The sequence below is a fragment of the Hippocampus bargibanti genome, linkage group LG18 (assembly GCF_051943395.1).
Source record: "Hippocampus bargibanti isolate YZ-2025 linkage group LG18, ASM5194339v1, whole genome shotgun sequence".
Taxonomy (NCBI): Eukaryota; Metazoa; Chordata; class Actinopteri; order Syngnathiformes; family Syngnathidae; genus Hippocampus; species Hippocampus bargibanti.
In genome coordinates this window covers 5,670,852-5,694,738 of record NC_142751.1, presented here as the reverse complement: position 1 = coordinate 5,694,738, position 23,887 = coordinate 5,670,852, and the positions used below count along the sequence as shown (strand labels likewise).

Sequence of the window (23,887 nt, the reverse complement as noted above, 5' to 3'; positions counted from 1 at the left end):
ATTGAAGAGAAAAAAACAGAATGAAACCAGAAGCATAATGGAGGCACTTCAGTCAAAATGATCTGTGGTCAATATTGTCACCTTCTGATTTTTTTTATATTCTAACTTGTTTCTTCCCCTGAAATATATTGCCCAGCCATCCCTGCTGAAATTGGCTCGACCAGGGATGTTGTACACGTTTATGTCACAGGTCAAATTTTAATGACCTTGGAGGCCTATTATGGCCGAAATAAAAAACAGGATAAAAGTACAGTATAACAGTTTTTTTCTCTCCAGATATTGTTTAAGTGACTGTAGTGACGGTTTGATGACAAAACAATTGCTGGCAACATATCTCTTATTTCTTGCTTGTGATCATTTTAATAAATGTTTTCTGATTCTGATTCTGACTTATGGTCGATATTTTATGGAGCATCGTGGAAGTTGACATCTACTTCCATTTTGTTCTGATAAAAAAATGATTTGCTTTCGTAGCCACATAAAATGATCTGGTGGGTCAGATCTTGACTTTGACACAAGCGGACTCGATCCTTAGTGTTTTCTGTGTTTGGGTGGGTAAACTTCCAAATATTAACTTCTACAAGAGACTGAAATGTTACACAGGTTACAGGAATGGTGTCACAGAACATTTTACCCTAAACTACAAATTGCGTGTTTTCTCCTTGAATGTATGTGAGATGATCAAACAGCACAAAAAGAAGTTCTGAAGAAGACATGTTTGCAATTGATTAAAGAAGTCCCTCCGTGTCATTTTGATTCATCTCGAGTGCAATGAAGCGTCCCAGAAAAGAGGCAGAAAATGGCGACCAAGCTCCGTGTGAGGAATTAATCAGTCCGTTTCCACAGGCTGATACATTCCTTATATGGAGCTTGGTCGCCCTCGTCTGGCTCGTTTTGGTGCAACATGACGTTTTCCGACCAAACAAGCAGAGCAAAATACATTGACGTGATGGAAGGACTGCTACAATGTGTCTTTTTTTTTCGGTCAGGGGCGTTCCTTCAGTGACGTCACGTACGGACTCGTCACCAACTCAAAAACAAGACTTGCGGAATATTCAGTGCAAGTCTTAAAACGTAAAATATAGCTATATGCTGTGGAATCGTTGTAAAATACGCTCAGTAGAAGTCATTTGAAGCCATTTTACAAATTATGGACACAGCTTGTCCGGAGACGTCGGTTGTCCTTTAAGTTACACACAAAGCATATTAGTGTACCGTGAGGAATGTACCATTAGGTGTGCTGCAAAAAACAGCAGTAATTATTACTGTAAATCATGCGGTTATCTTCATTTAGTTATGTCTTCAGCGTACAGTGGTCAGCAGGAACACATTTCATTAGATAATAATAATAATAATAATAATAATAATAATAATACATTTAATTTCTAAGCGCCTTTCAAAACTCAAGGACGTTGAAGTCACAGGATTTTTCTGTGCGGGTGAACAGCGGCAGCCATTCGCGCCAGGCCAGCGTTCACTCTACCCGGAAGTAACACAAATAACAGAATGGAAAATTAACCTGTATCCACACTTTACTAATCATCTGAAATGGTTTCTTTGTGTTCAATTGAATATTTCAAAAAAAAGATAAATATTTTAAGTATTTTTGAGTATTATTTGCGATTGGATCAACTACGCTTTTGCTTTTATCTTTTTGTTTTGTGGTGTGCCGTAATTTATCATGTGCTTTGATTATTTATTTATTTATTTGTTCTTTCATTCATTTATCCTGCGCGTTGATTATTTATTGATTTATTTATTTATTCGTTTGTGTATTTATTTTTTTATTCTTTACCGTGTCACCACTAGGGGCCAGCATAGTTCAACATGAACGCTTTCTCACACTCCGGAAGTAGAATTCCAGATTTACCGTATTTGGGACGTCAATCACACGCACACATACACACGCACGCACACACTCAATAAAGTTTGAATTTTCCTCGTGCTGTAAAAGCATCACGATCGTGCAATGTGATCACACTAAAATCCCGAAAGGAGGGGAGTGCCAGTCTCAAGAACAAAAAAATAAAAAAACATGCGCTTCCGCCTTTGTGCACTCATTGTGCTGGTCGGCAATGGCCGGCCTGCAATAACTGGGTGTGTCGTAACTGGGAGTATCCCGGGACAATCTCCAAAGTAGCGGCTTTGCGCTCAGCTGCCACGCACGCCGCCTTGACGCCTCACTGGTCCCGGACTGTTGCTCGAAACGCCAGCTCGGTCTCGTCTCCCTTTGTTCTCCGTTTGTTTTCTTCAACTCGGAATCTGACAGGTACGACCAATTTGACTTTTCCAGCAAAAGCTTTCTCGCCCCCAATTCACGATGGGAACGACCGGGTCATATTTTTTTTTTGCATGGCGCCCCACTACTTTGGTCTTCTGAAGTATTGAACAGTGGTAGTAATGCTGTAGTAACGACCGTATGTTGTCCATGTTAAGCGTTTTGTTCCAGCTTCAGCTATTGTTAAATCAATATTATTGTATAGTATACATTCTGTAGGGCAGTCAATGCCATATAAGGACATAGCCCTTGCTTGTATGCAGAAAGATAATTATGTGGTTTAATTTGTATGGCAAGACTGTGACACAACGGATTGTGTTACGAAAGTCTTATCTCAAGTCTTCTTGTGTAATGTGTTTTTTTTTCCTGTTTGTGTAGGTTTTCTGGTTTCTTCTCATTTTCCAAAACATGCTTCTTATGTTAATTAAAGACTGAAATGCCAATGTGAATATGACACTGTCCATGGATGAAGGCTGAATGAGACTGGAAAAATATGTGAAATTTGATACGCATGTTGAATATTGGGATATTTATATCATTGCAATATAATTTTGTATTTACGTTTGTGTATTTGGAATGTCCCAAGATACTGTTTTGATACCGATTAGAAGATGATTCACATGCATAGTCAGATTTTTTTCTTGACTATACATATTTATTGTATATAGTTATTTTGATTTTCAACCATAATCCGTGACAGGAGGCTGTTCAAAATGTGATTTGTTCGATATGCGAAACAATTTTACTCACCCTTGATTATAGGGGTTTATACAATATCAGGAAAAAAACGCCAGATTTGTGTAAATAACAACAAACGGGTCTGCTCTGAAGGAATCGTCATTTCCTAATGTGACGAAGCCAAAATGAGTGGAGTGCCATTTTCTGGTTTACTCAATTTGGTCGAAATCTGTTTTTTGGTCAGAATCTGAGTCGGACAAATCTCGAATTATGAAATTGAAATCCAATTTGTTTGTTAACAGAGATGTTGGAAAATTGAGGTTTGACTGTACATGGATTTTTACGGATAGGGTTGTCAGGTCAACCCCTGCCTGTTTGCCATGCATTGAATGTTTAGCAGCATTTCAGGGAGAATTTTTCCCCAATACACTTCAGTGGGCGTCGGTCATATGTAGATTTTAGCAATTCACGGACCTTGCCAGGTTCAACTGTACAAGATCTGAGTCTTTTAAAAACTATGTGCCTCGGCACACCAGTGCAGCGAGATAGCGTCAGGTCTGGCGTGGGAATTTTATTCACAATATATGTCTGTGTGGTCTATCAATTTGCTGTGTACTTCAGCGAGTGGCGGATGTCCAATTTATCACACAATATGATGCACTGACTATCACAGCATTGTCAGTATGTACTAGCGCATGTTCTCTGTTACATAACAATAACAGTGCGGCAGCGATACTGTAAATGTGCTAATCCTAATCCCATAGTAAGGCAAAACAACGGGGCCGTGAATGTGATCTATCGACGACACAAACCAAAATAAGAATGAACTGTGGTTATTTTAAGTTGGTATGTGGATGTCGGAGTCTGCGCAAACAGAAGAACAAGCAGTGAAACTGGGTAAGGTATTTTGTTTTTCGAGTGAGTCAGATATGCTTTGCAAAACGTGGAGCAAAGCTAAAATTGTAAGCGAGTTTTCCAATTTAAAAATATTATGGACTAAATGGAAGCTGCTCAAACTCAATATTGCTGGAGTGCAAACAATCGGGAGAAGCAGAACTGTATGTCTCATGAAAAGAAATGCGACCCAGAGCAAGTTAAATTTGTATTTTACTATATTTTACTTGCCATTAAAGTGAATACACTATTACATTGATGTTAATTTGATTCCTATTCAATGTGTTATAATATTGCATTATTTATTAATTATTACAAAAACAACCACAACAACAAGAATGTGAATCACAAAGCTGCTGTAGAGGAAGCCGCACAGGGGGCGGCATTTTAGTCCATAACGCTTAATTGTTAAAATGCAATACAGAATAGAATAAACTTTTTTCACTTTTTTTTTTAGGTAGTGGTGTGCTGCGGGATTTTTTTCAATGAAAGTAATGTGTCTTGGATTAGAAAAGATTGAAAAACATTGCATTACCTTAACACATCTAGATGGATATTGCGTTTTATGATCGGCTTGGTGATATTTTCATTTTCCCTAATTAGAAATGGTGTGACACCGCTGACCAATTGCATACCATCTCCAAGAGCAGACTTGTGTTGTTTCCACAGAAACGTTCAAACAAATACTGAGGCAGAGGAAGTTGTGTCCACGACCACGAGATGAATGTGTCACCCACTGTCATGCATGTTTCCCACAACGTGTATGGAGGTGATATTTTCCTGATAGGAAGTTGCAATACAATAAGAATGGCCGCCGTCAAATCCTCAATCAGATGTAAACCCAGGAAGCCTGTAGCCTCATTTAATCCGCAGTCTTTGCATTTCGAAAGATGCTTCAAATAACGGCATTCTTTCTTTGCTGATCTTTAACCATAGTAACTGAATTACATTGTGATTCAATTTTAAACAATATGATGATAGATTTTTACTGTGATATCCACCAATAGGATGGTGGAGTGCATTGCATCGGATTAGCCTTTATTAGTCTCGCAGTGTGTTCGATGCTATCACTTAAAGGACAACCGACATCACTTTTTTGTTTCCTAACTGACATCAGAAAAACGTTTTATAGCATCTAAAATACCCAAAACACACAGTATGACATTTTTAGTCAAATGCAAAATACCAATAAAAATGACTTAAAGTGTCCAAAAACTACTTCAAATTAAACCCAGAAGTGGCCAGTTTTAGAAGTTCCCGCCCCCTTGTTTGTGGTGTCACGCCAAAAGGTCTTGCCTTGCTCAAGAATCAAAACAATGGCTTCAGATTCGGAAAATATGCTTTCTTGTTACTCGTCCAGTTATGAATATGATTCAAATAGTTCTCAAGAGCAATGCATACATGTTTGCCATCGATTAAAGAATTTATTCCGGTCATTTTGATGCATCTGGAGAGAAATGTAGTGACAAACTCTTTAGTACTTACGGTACCCAAAAAAAGGCAGAAGATAGCGACAAAGCTCTGTGGAAATTGTCTCCTGGGAAGTTTTGTCAAATACACTGTCGAAGTCTTGGCGCAACACACGATTCACCATTGCGTTATTTATGTGTTTTCCTTCTAATTTCCCCATCAACACGAAGTTTTCAGACCAAACAAAGTACCGCAAAATGCATTGAGGTGATGCAAGGTATGTCCTTTTTCGCTGAGGGGTGTTCCTTCAGTGACGTAGGGTGAGGACTCGTCACCAACTCAAAAACAAGACTTCCGGAATATTCAGCGTGAGTCTTAAAACGTAAAATATAGCTATATGCGGTGGAATCTTTGTAAAATACGCTCAGTAGAAGTCATTTGAAGCCATTCTACAAATTATGGACACAACTTGTCCGTAGACGTCGGTTGTCCTTTAAATGTTACGGTGTTGGTAACAAAGAAGAATACAATATGGTGAATTCAAGTTGGTAATATCGTCAGTCATCAATTACACAATCCCAGCATTTTGGGAAAAATCCCAACACAAGGCTGAAGTGTGTTTGTGTCATAAATGAAACTGTGAATTGTAGGCTTGTTTTTTACCCCTTTTTTCCCCAGCTGTGACAGCAGCTGACAAATCACAAGGGTTTTGCAACGTCTGATTCTACCATTTGCGCCGCACCAGTATTGAGGCCTGCAGCGGGGTCTGTTGCGAGCCAAGTATGGGGGAAGGGACCAGATAATTGTTTTGGAACTCTTGAGCCAAAGAGGCTGACCTGGTGTTAGTGCATTCCATTCAGTTCCACAAACGTTTGGGATTGTAAGTGGGCATGGTTGTTTTTTTACAGTTTTATGCTCCATTACTTTTTGAGGTACAATTTTACACTACTAGCTGTTACCAAAACAAACTGGATTTTCAGATAAACATTCACCACTTTTATATAAGCAGCCCAGAGGTTTAATTGGTTTATTTTGGTGTTTTTGAGCAGCAGGGTAGGAGAGTGGTTCGTATTGCATCGGAAGTCAGAGTGTTTGTCTGACTATCAGACGTTCCTGTGTGGCATTTGCCATCGGAGTCTACTTATGGCGCACCATGAGTCTCACGCGCAGTCAGATGGGAAAACCCTAACGCACGCATGTTTGCTTTATTAGGACTGACAAAGACAGTGTCTTACTCGGGTTTCAAGAGTCTCCCGGGGTGCTATTTCAGAGACCGCAAAACTTATAGTATGGAGATTTAACATTAAAAAAAAAATTGTATGAAACTTTAGTCCTTAGTTTTCAAAACATCTCAATAAGATTATCTGCCAAACACCTGCCCTCATGTCCAATAAGGATCTCGTGCTTTCTCTTTGTTTGGATTTGGTAATCAGATTGTTGGGTATGTCAATGAGTGACTTTTACAGCCACAAAAGCAGAAGTTGTTAATTTATGGCCAGTAGTTTGGAGCATATTGTTCCACCTATAATTAAGAAGTAATAATACAGTAAAGTCTCGTTATATCGATAGTACTGCTTATTACGATACTATTTCTGTGAACGCAAGGAGAAAATTTACATGCCGCAGGATCGGATATATCGATAGTCCGGTTATATCGATATTTTTTCCGACTCCCGAGAATATCGATATAACGAGACTTTACTGTAGTTGGTATCAGAGTTTGTTCATTGTATTTAATATACAGAATGAGGATCAGTACTCTACAATTAGGGATTAAATACAGAAAATCAAGATAGCAAACGTTATTTGCATGAAGTGCATCAAAATATTCCTTTGTGTACCTTTGTGCATTTCAGTATTCAGTTTTCCATATCCTCCATAAATACGCAATGTTAGAGAGCACAGGCCATACAATCACAAAATACAGTAATATGGAATCGACAAGACGCCCACAGTTGTTGGCAGGTCGGATTAATTCCTTTGATTTGTTCATAAGACCAAAAAGGTGACATCAAACCAAAAAACACACTTTACATATTGAAATATCAACCACATTTGCGATTTACCTGTTTTATTGGTTTGGCCAGGTGATGTTAGCAAAGTGAGCCTGCGGGCATGATGACGTCACTCTCAGTTGATTATAAGTGGCTGTGCAAGATAAAATATCTGCCCCATCCGAACATTGATCAAAATGGATGGATTCATCTACAAATCCTAGTTAGGGCAAATAGAACATATCGCAAAGAAGCATGTTAACTTGCTCTCATTTTTAGTTTCTACGAATCGCTTTCCCACATAGCCACATATGCGGTCATTTTGTCACATGGAGAACCCACTCGGCGTTGCGCAAGGGAAGCTGTAATAATAGTGGGAATAAATATGTTGGGCTGGACATATGAGTTCACCCATAACCTTGCTTTCATTTGTGCCTCTAGAGTTGGCAGGAGATGCTTCGCATGCTTGTGGTCCGACGGCCATCTTGAAAGCTGAACGATTCATGTAATGGGGGTTGTGTGTGTGTGCATGTGTGTATATATATACAGTAAAGTCTCGTTATATCGATATTCAAGGGAGTCCGAAAAAAATATCGATATAACCGGGACTATCGATATATCCGACCCTGTTTGCATGTAATTTTCTCCGTGCGTGCATAGAAATAGTATCGATATAACCGGGACTATCGATATATCCGATATCGATATAACGAGACTTTACTGTATATATATATATATATATATATATATATATATATATATATATATATACAACACACACACACACACACACACACACACACACACACACACACACACACACACACACACACACACACACACACACACACACACACACACACACAATGTTTGGGCCATATTAGCAAAAAGAAAGTGCTCTTCATTGCAAAACACAGAATACTTGAGAATAATTTTTACATCTTGAGCTAAACAAGTGAATCAGTTAGTTAACCGGAATCATGTTGCTGAAATTTGGTAGCAAAGGCTCCCTTCGATAAATAAATAAATACAACTCCAAGTCTAATTTGCTAACACCGCTTCAATTCAGAGAACTTGTTTACACTCTCCAGTATTTACTCTGCCACGTAAGCGAGTCAAGCTAGTCCGCTGAGAACATTTCTGTGACCGGTTGTATTTATGATCTCAGAGCGAATTATAATTTTCACACAAGTATTTGTGACAGTTTCAGCCAGAGGCGGTTAAATACATCCTCAAGTTCCATCAAAGGACAACTGACGCCTCCCGACAAGTTGTGTCCATAGTTTGTAAAATGGCTTCAAATGACTTCTACTGAGCGTATTTTAATAAGATTCCACCGCATATAGCTATATTTTACGTTTTAAGACTCGTGCTGAATATTCCGGAAGTCTTGTTTTTGTGTTGGTGACGAGTCCGTACGTGACATCACTGAAGGAACGCCCTTGACCGAAAAAAAGGACACATTGTAGCAGTCCTTCCATCACATCAATGATTGTTTGGTCTGAAAACCTCGTGTTGCACCATAAAAAGCTAGAAGAGGGCGTCCAAGCTCCATGGAAGGAATTTATCAGCCTGTGGAAACGGGCTGATTCATTCCTCACAACAGCTCGCTGGCCATTTTCTGCCTCTTTTTGGGTGAGACATTTGCCCCCCAATGTTGCCTCAAAATGGCACAGAATAAATTATTTAATCGATTGCAAACATGTCTTCAGAACTATTTGAATCATATTCATAACTGGATGTGTAACAAGAAAGCATATTCTCCGAATCTGAAGCCATTGTTTTGATTCTCCAGCAATGCAAGACGTCTTGGCGTGACGTCACGAACTGGGGGCGGGACATTCTGAAAATGCCCAATTCGCAGCTCAATTTTTTGCAGATTTTGGACACAGTTATTTTATTGGTGTTTTGCACTTGAATAAAATATCATACTGCATGTTTTGGGTATTTTAGATGCTATAAAACGGTTTTCTGATGTCAGTTAGGAAACAAAAAAAGTGACGTCGGTTGTCCTTTAAGTCATCATATATCACTATGCAGAGAAAATGTTCCTGGAGTTTGCCATCTTTATGTTTTTTTTTTTTACTGTACATATTTTTCATCGTGACTGACACTCAGTGATTCTGAAATAAGTTTAATGTTACTTTGATTACTCCCCAATGATGTTGTGCTTCCTTCTCCAAATGTTTGACAAAAGAAACCAAAAGGGTTGTTTTCATGTTCAGCAGCTGAATGAAAGGATGAAACCCCAGCCGTGTGAGTTATACCGGTTTTTGTTTATTGCTAACGCTCTACAAGTCTTGTGATTTGCCATCAAAAGCTGAAACCAAGTTAAGCCTTTGAAAAGCCCTTCTCACATGAAAGAAGCAATAACCTCACACCATTATTTGGTTAACTGACAATGATTAGATGGGAGAAAAAAATTGAAACAGTAAACTCAGGCTACACCTCTCCCATTTTAAACATCACATGCCCACAAGCAGGCACCTCCTTGAATCTCTTGACTCGACTGGCGCCATGTATCTTCATACACTTTCACAAATGGTTAGAGATGAGTGGGTGTGCGTGGGTGTGTGACCACGATGTGACCATTTCGCTGTGGTTATCCAGCATGACATTACTTATACTCTTTGGCATTTTACTCAGCATGATTCCGACTTGATCTTAGTTTTACTCCCTGATGCTTTCTATACTACCTTTGTGACTCGTCTGTGTAAGCTCTCAGTCGTACAGGAGTGGTCCATCGATAAAAAGGTTTCTTCAGCCGTCATCTGTACTTCTTTGAAGGTGTCGCACGTTTCACTTCTTATCCAAGACACTTCGTCAGCAAACTAAAGTCTTACTGGTCGTTTAGGCCCTATATATATGTCCCTACTGTCCAGACATGGCGGTGCGGGACTCTGCTATGATAGGTCCCTGCTCTCAGGTTGGGGGGGGGGGGGGGGGAGCAGAGGACTACTCCCTGCAGCTGCTCCACTGATAGTTCCTATCGTTCTGACTAACGACTGGCCTGATTGCCCCACTTCGACCGGTATCACCTCATCATTATTACTAATCCTATGTTGCCTAAGCAGGCTATTATTTGAACGATCCAAATTGAACCTCACCCCACCAAACCGGTTTAATGAAGGATTTAGTTGTTTTATGAAAATCGCTTCTTTTACTCCCCTTTCAAACCATCTATGTTCTTTCGCTAAGATTTTAACCTCATTGTCGTCAAATGAGTGGTTGCTAGCTTTCAGGTGCATATGTACTGCCGATTGAGTCCCACTAGTATTATCACTGCAATGTTGATAGTCTTTTTTTGAGAATTTGTTTAGTCTCCCCAATGTACTGCTCTTTACAATTTTCCTTCTTACAATGTATTGAATAAACTACATTACTTTGTTTTTCATTTGGCAGCCTTTCTTTTGGATGCACTAATTTTTGCCTTAAAGTGTTTATCGGTTTGAAATAAGTAGGAATTTTGTGTTGCCAAAGGACACTTTGTAGTTTCTCAGAAACTCCTGCAATGTAAGGTACTGCTACTCCTCGCCTTTTTGTATCTTTAGAATTTTTGGTTTCATTCCCTATTCTTTCTTTCACATTTGTTAAATGACCACTGAGGGTACCCAGTTTGTGAGTGCTCTCCTGATATGTTTTGACTCCTTTTCTCTACCTTCAACGCTTGTTGGTATTAGTTTAGCCCTATGCTGGAGGGTTCTGATAACTCCTAGTTTGTGTTGTAAAGGGTGGTTAGAATCGAAAAGTAAGTATTGGTCAGTGTGCGTAGCCTTCCTAAAGACTTCTGTTTTTAACGCTCTGTCCTCTTTTATAATTACTTTACAATCCAAAAAGGCTAGTTGGTTCTCTTTAATGTCCTCACGAGTAAATTTAATGTTGTTGTCTACTGAGTTGAGGTGATCTGTGAAGGATTGAATTTCTTAGTTTTTTAATTATGACAAAAGTATCGTCCACATATCTAAACCAGTGTCTAGGTTTTGTCCCCGGGAAGGAGAACAGGCCCTCACATCCAAGGATTCACCACAGTGAATTTAAAACCGTTAAAATGAGAGATATGATTGATTGAAGCGGAGAATGTGAGATGTCCTTTGAAACCAGATTAAGCCAAACCTCAAAAGCCAAAAGAGCAAGAATGGTAAACAAGCAGCAAATCGAAATGGTTGCAGCGAAGGCCAGGCAAAGCATTGCTTGGCGGCATTCTGGTGGTGACCAGTCTCCCCAATTTCATAGTCTGTGGAATGATTTTCCTTCAAACTTGGGCTTTGCTTTGTTTGTACTGTACTTGCTTCTGCCTTTCATACCGATTGCATGGGTGTTATTTCTGGCCAGTGCCACGCCATCTCTGGTCCCGAGGTAGGAGGAAGTGGGTGGGTTGCATTTGCTGCAAAATTGGATTTACCCTGTCATGTACCCTGTAACCTGATAACACGATTAACTGTCCACTGAAATAACCATTGTTAACATTGTTTGAATACTTCAGAATCAGAATCAGAAAGCCTTTAATCGTACCACAATGGGGAAATTTTTAATTCATTAGCTGTAATTGCTAAATGATAAAATTTTGGGATAACTATTTAATTCAAGTTTAATATCAGGCCTTCACATTTCTATTGTTTCAGTCCCACTTGTGGCAGCGTTTCATGACAGGCAAATTTATAAACTCTGAAGCTTTTTTTTCTGAGCCTTCTTATATTCCACTCGTTGTTCTGTTTCCACATACATTTAGGAATGTGTGGTGCAGATAAAATGTAGCATAAAATGGCGCAAGTCAGCTCCATATGGTTGTGTGGAACTTTGTCAGACTGAGTCATAACACTTCCTTCTAGAAGGGGAAATACCCAAACACAGTGATTCACTATGTGGTGCACTAATATCCAACTAGTGTATCTTTGTTTCCGTGGTAACGGCTCAGCCTTAATGGGAGTAGCTTGACGTTTCCAGAGCATGTGGCTCATAACTAGGAGGAGTTAAGCTTCACTTTTTACAGAGGGAGGGCTGTTACATCGGCAGTGTTTGCCCACACAGTTCCAGCGCCAGGACGACACATATGTATGCTTAAATCTGAAAAGGAGCTAAAAGAACCCACTTTGCAAATAATTGTGATTTTTTTATGTCATTTTTTTCTGAGGTAGAATGGCACAGCACCCAGAGTTTGAGAGGGCTGGAAAGAAGCAAGGCCTCCAAGTTTGGAGGGTGGAGAACTTTAACTTGGTGCCTGTTCCTGAGAATCTTTATGGAGGATTTTACATTGGAGATGCATACATCATCCTCAATACCATCAAGCAACGCTCAGGAAATCTGCAGTATGACCTCCATTTCTGGTTGGGTGAGTACACAGAGACAAACAAGTTCTTTCTCAAATGCTCAATTAACAGAAATTATTTGGTCCATTAAATTGAACCATTTGTTCACCAGTGTAGGGTTATGCGTGTGAAAGTCAACAATTTTAATTTGAGAAAGTGTGAGAGTAGATATGCTTCATGAATTTTTCCAATACGCAAATTAGTATTCAAACACACAAAATTCATATCTGTTAAGGGAGTGGTCAATGGGAAATACCCAATCTTTTTTTTTTTTTTTCAAAGATGTGACATATGATGTTCCGGCCCCAAAATGAAAACGCTGTCGGGGTAAACGGGTGTCGTTGGTGTTGTGATTGTTGTTGCGCAGGTGATGCCTGCACCGCGGATGAGAGAGGCTCGGCGGCCATTTTTACAGTCCAAATGGATGACTTCCTGGGAGGAAACCCCATCCAGTATCGTGAAGTCCAGGGACACGAGTCCAAAACCTTTCTTGGCTACTTCAAGTCTGGGATCAAGTATATGGTGTGCTGCTTTGCTGTACCCGGTGTATTACATTGGAGTTTTGAAATTCAACTGAATTATAATATTCATTTATGATTGAATATATACCGGTACAACTGGAGTACGCTTGTGATATGCAAGTCCTCCTAGTAGTTTACATTACAGTTTCATATAATTTTGTTCACGTCAATGAATCTTCTGTCAGACGTCACACAAAATTCACGCATCATTCAAACATTATATTTTCATACCGTATTTTGAGAGGCCTCCAATCATTAACGACGAAAAATGTATCTACCAGAGAGGCGGTGTGGCATCAGGGTTCAAGCATGTCGTCACCAATGAGGTGGTTGTACAGAGAGTGCTCCAAGTCAAAGGTCGTCGCGTTGTCAGGGCAACAGAGGTGCCTGTCAGCTGGGATAGCTTCAACCAAGGAGACTGCTTCATATTGGACTTGGGAGCTGTGAGTCACCTTGGGGTGTTGGTTTTGAAAATAAGGGAAAAGCTGTTTGGGTCCATCGGATTGCATAAACTTACTTTTCCTCCCCCCTTTATGCACCGCAGGAGATTTACCAGTGGTGTGGTTCCCAGAGTAACCGCTTTGAGAAGCTGAAGGCCACGCATGTCGCTAAGGGGATCCGTGACAATGAGCGCAGCGGGAGGGCCCGCGTCTATGTCTGTGAGGAGGGTGCGGAGAGAGAAAAGATGATAGAGGTGAGTTTCTTCCATCTACTGGCACTGTACTGTCAGAAATACACCCATTGCTAACACATGATGCATGATGTAATGGAATCCATGAATCAAAAGTTTCAAAAATAAGACCGGTGGCAACCCACCAGGGGCACCCCACATACTGTACCTGTCAATCAAAATTGAGGTCACCCGCTCTCCACTTTTTTATATATCTAACACAGTCGTTCTCGTGTCAGATGTTATTTGATCGTATTGGTGTACGTGTGGCTAAGTTAGTGCGTCAAACACAATGAAATCCTTTTTTGCCACAGGTTTTAGGAGAAAAACCAGAGCTGCCTCTTGGAGATTCTGACGACATCAAGGCCGATGCCTCCAACAGGAAAAGGGCCAAACTCTATAAGGTACTTCTGTTTTTCCTTTTGCGGTGAATAAAAATATTTGTTTGTTTGCTGGGCTCTTTGGTGGGTGGTTTTATAAAATACAATGAAGACTTGGTAGTAATCAGTGGCGGGCCGTCAAATGATAATTTATTGCACTCAAGAGTTCAATTGTAGCTGCTATAAAAATGATTTCTGTGTCACTTTGTATGGCAGGTGTCTAATGCCAGCGGAGGTATGACGATTGCACTGGTGGCTGAACAGAACCCATTCCCACAAAGCGCCCTGGAGACCGGTGACTGTTTCATTCTGGACCACGGCTCTGACGGCAAGATCTACGTATGGAAAGGTAAGGTAGAGTTGTAGTTATCAAGCCATGATTAGTTTTGATTGAATGTCATCAAAGCCCCGCCCAGTGTACATTGCTGTAAAATTCGTTGAAGTGATTCAACTTGACTGAGAGACAAGCTTTTTATACAATACAATACATATTGATTTATGTAGCGCTTTAACAACAACTGAAGCTGCAACAAAGCGCTTAACATGGACAGGTATCATATATGGGAAATAAAGCAGTCACAAAGTTAGTTGAAAGCACCAGGGAGTAAAACCAAGATCAAGTCGTAATCATGCCGGGTTGAATGCCAAAGGGTACTAGTGAGTTTTGAGACGGGTTTCAAAGATGGGCAGCGAGGGGGCTTGTCGAAAGTTCAGTGGCAGCTCATTCCAGAGAGTGGGACCAGCAACATAAAAGACCCTATCCCCTCTGAGCCTCCGATTAGTTTTTGGCACATCTAATAATGTCTGGTCAGCAGACCTGAGGTGTCGGGAAGGAGTGTAAGGGTGGATGAGCTCGGAGAGGTAAAGATTTAAAGACAAATAATACGATCTTGAAAAGAACTCTAAAATGGATAGGGAGCCAGTGAAGGGATGCCAGAGTTAGAGTCATATGCTCCCGCTTACGAGTACCAGTCAAGAGGCGAGCAGCAGATTTCTGGACCAGCTGGAGACGCTTCATGGAGGATTGGCTGACTCCAAAGTAAAGCGCATTACAGTAATCGAGCCAAGATGTGACAAAGACATTTTTATATCGGGGAGGATAGTTTAGCTTGGGTTGATAGTGGAAAGTCTTTACTGCATGTTTGCATTTTTCTTTTTCAGATTAATCTTATGCACTTTTTAAAGGCAATGTAAGAAAGATGACTTTCAAGTGATATTTAAGTTTGTTGGGATCCGTATTGACACGTTAAATTATGAATTGGCATTTATAAACATTCCCGGTTGAATTGATTACTTTCATTTTTCCACTACTTATACCAGGGCTTGGTTTTTATGCTCTGGTAGTTCTCTCAGACCTCTCCAGAACTTTCCTTTCTCTCTTTACAAAAAAAAAAAGGTCAAGGCGCCAACATGGATGAGCGAAAGGCATCAATGAATGCTGCTGAGGGGTTCATCCAAAAAATGGGCTACCCCAAACATACCCAAGTGCAGATCCTGCCCGAGATGGGCGAGACGCCGCTCTTCAAACAGTTCTTCAAGAACTGGCGGGACAAAGATCAGACTGTTGGCTTGGGCGTGGCTTACATTGCCAACAGCATCGCCAAGATTGCGAAGGTGCCTTTCGACGCCTCATCCCTGCACGACTCCCCCGCCATGGCCGCCCAGCACGGGATGGTGGATGATGGCAGCGGTGAAAAGAAGGTGTGGAGTTTCTTCTGATTTGAATACCTTTGCAATAGATTCATCCAAGTGGACACTGTTAAAACTAAGAGGCTTGATTTAACACAAACATCAGCTCCGTAAAAGTGATGAGGTTAACATGTTAAAAACACGTATGTGTAGGCTCTCAGTCGTATAGGAGTGGTCCATCGACGAAAAGGTTTTTCAGCCGTCATCTGTACTTCTTTAAGGTGTCGGATGTTTCGCTCCTTATCCTAAGAGCTTCGCCAGCGAACTAAAGTTGTGCTGTCGATGAGAAGGTTTCTTCAGCCGTCATCTGTACAAAAGTGAAGGTTTCGGACGTTTCGCCTGTTATCCAAGAGGCTTCGTCAGCGAACTAAAGTCTGACTGGTCGATACGACCAGTACAGATGACGGCTGAAGAAACCTTCTCATCGATGGACCACTCCTGTACGACTGAGAGCTTACACAGACGTAAAGTTGTGCTGGTAACTCAGGCCCTAAATATCCCTAAAGTACAGAGGTAGGCTCCCAAATGTAAAACAAAGTAATGTAGTTTATTCGATACATTGTAAAAAATGAAGATAGTAAAGAGCAATACATTGGGGAGACAAAACAAATTCTCAAAAAAAGACTTTATCAACATTGCAGGGATAATGCTAGTGGGCCTCAATCTGCAGTACATATGCACCTAAAAGCTAGCAACCACTCATTTGATGACAGTGAGGTTAAAAAGAACATAGATGGTTTGAAAGGGGAGTGAATGAAGCTATTTTTATAAAACAGCAAAACGCTTCACTACATTGCTATGGTGGTGTGAGGTTTTATTTTGTTCGTGCTTGCAATAGACTTCTTAGATTGTTACAACATGGGCTTAGTCATGCTGATGAGGTGATACCACAGCAAATGGGGCAATCAGGCCAGTCATAGACCATAATCAGCCAGGACGATAAAAGTAATCAGTGTAGCCTCAAGGAATAGTCCTCTGCTCCCCCCAACCTTAGAGCAGGGACCTATCATAGCAGAGGTCTGGCACTGCCATCTCTGGACAGTAGGGATATATATAGGGCCAGAGCTACCAGCAAAAAAAAATAGTTCGCTGACGAAGCCTCTTGCATGACAAGCGAACCGTCCGACACCTTCAAAGAAGTACAGATGACGGCTGAAGATACCTTTTCATCCACAAAAAGTCTAAGAAATCTGCAGACAAGTTTCATGAACATTGGTTTGTACTCCCTCCCTCTCACAAAATCTTCTAATTGTGTTATTAGACTGCACAAGTGTACCCAATGACGTGTCACGCGAGAACTCGATTTTGTGTCTCTCCTGACAGATTTGGCGTATCGAGGGATCTGACAAGGTTCCAGTAGACAAGTCCACCTACGGCCAGTTCTTCGGAGGAGACAGTTACATCATCCAGTACAACTACCATCACGGAGGACGGAATGGACATATCATCTATATGTGGTGAGAATAATGATCACGCAAACTCTGTCCACAGAAAAAAAATAATACTCATCTTGATTTACCAAGCTATAGGAGTGTGGTTTCATGTTATTCAACTCATTTTTTTTTTTGATCCGTAGTGATTGTGGTTCTTCTTCCCAGGCAGGGCATGGACTCCAGCCAGGATGAAATTGGGGCTTGCGCTATCCTCAGCGCTGAGCTGGATGACAAGCTTGGTGGCGGAGCTGTGCAGGTAGCCCTTGCCGTACGGTTAATAACGTTGTATCAACTTGTTATTCTCATAATCTCAAATCCGTTCAGTCCCTCACTTTGTCAGCGTTTTTTTTAGCTCCCTCGTCATCTGATCTTCCATCCTTTCCCCTTCTCTCTCACTTGCCGCTTCTTTCCTCCCCTCAGTTTTACGCCGCTTCTTTTTTCCTCAGGTTGTTGGTGCTCCTTTAACTAATCAGGTATTCTTCTTTTCAAACTAAGTCTTGTCCATTGAGTCCACAGCCAGCGACAAAAGTACTGATACTTTAGATAACAGGTGTCAAAGGCAAGGCCCGCGGGCCAAATCTAGCCCGCCACACCATTATATTCAGCATGTCAAGTGCTATGATGCTCGCTGAAGTCAGAACCAAAATTAAAATTGTCGTATGTAAACCAGAATAACAAGTCATTATTCTTGACTTCAGATTTGAAAAGTACGTATTCATTAATTTGTTGTGCGTTCTGTATGTAATACATGGAAGAGATGAAACATTCTAATGGTTTACCCAAATTCAGAACAGTAGCGGTAACTACAATGTGGCCCGCGGCAAAAAAAAAAAAATGTTTGACACCCCCGCTTTAGTAGTACATCGCTGTTCACGGTTCACTCTTCACAATTTCACTCATAGAACGCTTCGATTTTTCATTCCTACAATCATGTGATAATGCCCCATAACATCATTTGGCTCATTTAACTCATTCCCCTGCCAGACGTGCAAAAATGTGTCCATTCCAGTACCAGGGTTTTTGTCATTGTCACTCGAATTCCAGGACCCACAGAAGATTGAGTTTTAGGGCTACATAAACATTCAATGCAGGGTAAGAAACCTTAGACTCGCTTTCATCAGAAAAAACCAAGTTAATTCCTAAATTATATGGGTCTGGAGTCATGTGAGCTTGAAATACAATGCGTATTGCATACACATTCTTTTATATAGGTCTTTGTCAACAGCTGAAGCTGTGACAAAGCGCAAACATGGAAAAAAGGCAAATGCTGCCCCCTCGTGGAACGGAAAAAAAACATTGCCAGAGGCCATGGCTAGAGCTTTGTCGGCACCCAAACAAGAAAAAACAAAACCTCAACAAATTCGGGAAAGGCGCTCTACGTCATATTTTCAATTCCCGAATAAATGTGTCTAAATTTGACATCTTTAGATTTCTTAAGTTGTCGTCATCATAGAAATACCGTCCTGGCTTTGTGCATGTGAGACGCTCATGATTCCAGTTTGTCTTTATTTTCACCTCACTGTTTACTTGTGTCATTTCCACGCGCATGCTTCATGTCTGTGGATATTAGATTGCACCTCATTTGCATGTACAGTGTGAGAAAACAGGAAACGCAAACGAGGTGTGCGTTTGTGTGACTTATCTGTCCCAGTAATGTTGTCGGCCATTGCTACCAGCCATTGACAACTACCACCAAAAAGGTGAATAAAACGACTTTATTATACAGTACAGTTTATTTCTTTAATTACAATACAATATCACATTTATTATACATAAAATAAGGTATATTTTGTGTAGTTTTAAAGGTAATTTAGTTCAGAATTATGTTTTGTGCGGACCTGGGAACGGACAATTCTCATTTTTAATGGTTTCTTATGGGAAATAAATGTTTGGCAGACGAACTTAGACCTTAAACTCACTTTCTGGGAACCAATTAAGTTCGTAAGCTGAGGTATCACTGTACCTTACTGCACTACCTGAAAGATTTACCACTAGATGGCAGCAAAGACAAGGCTATGCTCCAACCAAAGAAACTCCTTTCCACACTCAGTTCAGTACAATTGCTTGGCAACAGAATGCCGCCAGACGGCACCAAAGAACCTTTTGTATTCGACCCAAATACAATAACTATGGAATTGTGACTTGCAGCAAATATGTCCAATATGTCCATTTCAAACGTGGTTTTGGCGCTCTATTTGAGAACAGAGCCCAATAAATCACACTAAAATGATTATATCCAGCTTTGGTGCACAGAAAGGGTACAAAATGGGTGTTTGCAATTTAATTTGACCAAAGAGTTTCATCCATCCATCCATTTTCCAGACCGCTTTATCCTCATTCGTGTCACAGAGGGTGCTGGACCCTATCCCAGCTGTCTTCGGGCACTCGGCGAGGGACACCCTGAATTGTTTTCCAGCCAATCGAAGGGCACACAGAGATATACAACCATCCGCACTTACACTTAAGGACAATTTTGAGCTTTTGATCAGCCTGCCATGCATGTTTTTGGAATGTGGGGAAACCGGAGGACTTGGAGAAAACACACACAAGCCCAGGGGGAACCTGCAAACTCCACACAGGAGGACAGAGTAGGACTCAAACTCAAGGCCTCTGCACTGTGAAACCGCAGTGCTAACCACCTCCAGAGAAAACACAATACACTAATGTACACATTCAAAAAATCTTGTCACATGGCGACCCAGTGAATCATACTCTTCGGTGGCCTTACTAAAAATTAGATTTTGTAGACTGCAAGTAAACTAACACGAAAGCATGAGATTGGGTGCACAAAGAATCAATGCGCGAACATGCTAATGAATGAGCTCTCAGATGTTTGAATTTCTGTCAGGTTAGGGTGGTGCAAGGGAAGGAGCCGGCCCACCTGATGAGTCTTTTTGGAGGACAGCCCATGGTGGTTTACCAGGGTGGGACGTCCAGAGAAGGAGGTCAGTCATCTCCCGCAGAGACTCGCCTCTTCCAGGTGCGCTCCAACTCCGCCGGACACACCAGAGCAGTGGAGGTAAGACATCAGAAATTGTGATTTTGTAAACTGTATGTCCAAAAAGGTCAGAACTTTGAACATGAACATACGTGTATGTTTAGATTGATGCAGTGGCAGCCAACCTGAATTCCAATGATGCTTTTATTCTGGCGAGCCCCAAAGGCTCCTTCCTGTGGGTGGGAGTCGGTGCCAGTGACATTGAAAAGAAGGGAGCCCAGCAACTATGTGGCATCCTCGGAGTGTCGCCTTCAGAGGTGGCCGAGGGAGGGGAGACAGGTAATGAGTCTTGTTTACAACAGTCTGGAAGTTGGCTAAGTGATTTTATATTGAAACGGCAAATTGGTGCCATTGTAAAATCCAGCTTGTATCTAAGGGAGCTTGCTAAAGTAAAGCCTCTCCTTCATCAAGGACACTTTGAAATATTCATGCCGTCGTCACATTCTGACTGGATTACAAAGATGCACTTTACTTTTAGAGTCAGCCAATCCTCCATCAAGCATCTCCAGTTGGTCCAAAATGCTGATGTTTGCTTTTGACTGGTATTCATAAGAGGGAGCACAAAAACCTTTACACTCGCAAACATTCACTGCCTCACAATACCTTTGACAGTTCGCTTTAAGATAATTTCATTTGTTTTCAAATCTTTCGGCCACAGTACCTGTTTGATATTGAAAGCATGTGTCCCATCCACAGGTCAGTTCTGGAATGCTCTCGGGGGAAAGACAGAATATCGCACTTCAACCAGACTTCGGGACAAAATGGACGCCCATCCTCCGAGACTCTTTGCCTGCTCTAACAAGACCGGAAACTTCATTGTAAGTTGGAATCCCCCCCCCCCCCCCCCCCCTCCACTCCCCATTCGTGAAACAAGCTTGTCTGCTCCACATATAACGTCAACCAATATTTATCTTTCAGATTGAAGAGGTGCCCGGAGAGCTGACCCAGGATGATCTTGCCACTGATGATGTCATGATCCTGGACACCTGGGAGCAGGTAAGGAAAGCAGAAAAATAAATTTGGGAGACAAAAAAAATGTGAATCTGTAATTCACTTTGTACTTCCTACCTTTTGTGAAGGTGTTTGTCTGGATCGGCAACGAGGCCCAAGAGGAAGAGAAAACCGAAGCAATGGCATCTGGTAAGACCATTTTCACTATCTACTCAAATATAAACAGCTCTGGAAAATGATTTGATGATGCATTTTAGTCCACTCAATCAAATCATCTTGAGACCATTCATTTTTAAAATGCCGGAAGTTTGAATGGTAGTGAATTTTCTTGTGATCATATTTTGTGGAATATTGTATTTTCCGGTATATAAGACGCACCCAAAAGCCTTGATTTTCTTTCTAAAATGACCCTGTGCCTTATACGCAGGTGCGCATTAAATGTGAAGTAATATTAAGCCACAACAGGTCTCGCGACTACTGTCAGCAGCCACCAATTTAATTTAGTGCGTAACCCCAGCCTCCACTGTGGTAATAATAAAAATACGTTTAATTTATAAGCGGCTTTCAAAACACTCAAGGTCACTTGACAGTCACAGGCTCAGTTTTTCTGTGGGTGAGTAGCGGCAGCCACACGTGCTAGCGTTCACTCAACCCGAAAGTAACTCAGATAGAAAGCTAGCTTGCTAGCTAATTGATAGCTAATAGCTAGCTAGATAGATAGCTAGCCAGCTAGATAGCAAATAGGGAGTTAGCTGGATAGCTAGCCAGGTAGATAGCAAATAAAGAGCTTATGTTTATAGAATTCTAATTTACAAGATATTCTTTACTTACATATGGTGGTTTTTTTTAGGTGTTCGATTACCTTACATGTTTCGGGATATTTTATAGAATTCTATTAGTTAATTATATACTCCATTTGAACCTATACTTTGAAAATTCACCATTCATTAGGGGTACGCCTAATACTCCGGTGCGCCAGATAATACGGTACTTACGGATGAAATAATTAATCGTTGCAATCTGAAACATTTTTGAGAGTATCAATTATGAGTGGCTTTTGGCTGTTGTCCTGGTTTTACTGTATGAGTCCTTTTTGCGCAGGTGAGCTGATATCAATGAAGAAATGGAAATCTGAAAAAGTTGTATGTCACAAATAATTAACGTAAGATCCATCTGCCTTCAGCGGTGCGTTACATCGAGACAGACCCGGCTAACCGAGACCGCAGGACTCCCATCGTGAAGATTAAGCAGAGCTTCGAGCCGCCCACCTTTACCGGCTGGTTCCTGGGCTGGGACCACGACTACTGGACCACCGACCCCCTGGAGCGGGCCATGGCCGAAACTGGCCATGTGAGATCATACCTGGTCTTTGCCACACCTCGCCACCCTAATAGCACCTGACACTTCACCGCCTCTGCAAGCTGGTTATTGATTTTAGCTCTAAATATGCCAAACCTTTTTTGCGATGTCAAGAAACAAGTTGGGTTTTGGCTCACAAGGTGGTCTTCATTTGCTTTTCAAATCAAATAGCATAGTCACTTTTTGCAGGATGGCTTTATGCAGGGTTTTTGTTAAAGTGCAATGTCTTTTTTTCCTTACTTTGTTTTGTAATATCATGCCTTGTATTGTAGCTGGTCAGGATGGCAGGTTTTTAAGCAGTCATCTACAGTTTGTGCCAATTTAGGTCTCACGGCATGCCTGCACAGAAATAAAATTTAATTAAAAGTTGTGTTTTTAATATATAAAAAAATCAAAATCTCTTTGTTTGATGATTGAATAGCATTTTTAATAGTGTGTGATAAAATCATAGCAAAAATGGACTTGCATTTACTTTCCAGCTTTGGGATCAACCGTCTTCAATCCTAAATACTGTACAAAACAGCAAATAAAACATTCTTTAAAAAATCAATTGCACAGAACAAAAATATTTCATGCCCACTATGTGTTAACATTGACAGCATTTAACATGAATAAAATAAAGACAACAGCTTTTTTTTTTCCTCCAATCACTGGCATTTCATTTGGATGGATGCTATTGTAAATGAGTAAAACACATTGGATGCAATTATACCGTAACCCCGGAAATGTATCATTAACGTAACAGTTGCACCATAACAATATAATGGTTACTGTAGCAATGTGTGTGTGTTAAGCATAGAGTAATAAAACTTCTCACAGCTAAAAAGGAAAACACTTGCATGGTAAAGCACATGCGTGCACACCTGAATGATTTAAAGCGTTCCGAGTTAAAAACTTTCAGAATATTGTAACAGCTACTGTTCACATCACATTTCAAACACGACAATTCAACTTCAAAGACAGCCCAATACAAGGGCTCTTTTGACTTTTTGAGAGAAGAATTGTTTGACTGAATAATAAGTACATTAAAAACTCTGATGCTACATTTAAAACTGCATAGTAAGAGTCAAAATAAATCCATGGCAGTAAATTAAAGCCTTTGGGTTTGCGGGAAGAGCATTCTTCGAGATCACGAGCTCCGATGAAGCAATAACCTCCGACATGTATGGCTTGTCTATGTTGCAAGGGACCTCCCCCACATATTTAAAAAAATGCATTAAAAATAATTAAGATGACAGCTATAATACGGCTAAATAAGCAGTGTATAAAGTGTATGGATTAAAACACTGGGTGTCACCTAATTGTAGTATTGACGAATACATATTG

At 40.8% G+C, this 23,887-nt stretch overlaps 1 protein-coding gene across 2 annotated transcripts; it reads left to right on the top strand.

Annotated features, from left to right (window-relative positions):
- The first annotated feature begins 2,058 nt into the window (after nt 1–2,058).
- Nucleotides 2,059–23,208, top strand: gsna (gelsolin a). Of its 2 annotated transcripts, XM_089021234.1 has the most exons (17): nt 2,059–2,269; nt 12,390–12,583; nt 12,928–13,082; nt 13,363–13,524; nt 13,626–13,775; nt 14,066–14,155; nt 14,348–14,480; nt 15,528–15,832; nt 17,144–17,277; nt 17,419–17,509; nt 17,700–17,726; nt 20,102–20,272; nt 20,356–20,530; nt 20,948–21,069; nt 21,170–21,247; nt 21,331–21,391; nt 22,386–23,208. In XM_089021234.1, exons 2-17 carry the CDS (start codon nt 12,391–12,393, stop codon nt 22,601–22,603), a joined length of 2,265 nt encoding a protein of 754 aa, XP_088877360.1. In that variant the 5' UTR covers nt 2,059–2,269; nt 12,390; the 3' UTR covers nt 22,604–23,208. The 2 variants fall into 2 exon arrangements, with proteins under 2 accessions (XP_088877360.1, XP_088877361.1); XM_089021235.1 differs by lacking the exon at nt 17,700–17,726.
- Nucleotides 23,209–23,887: the final 679 nt, after the last annotated feature.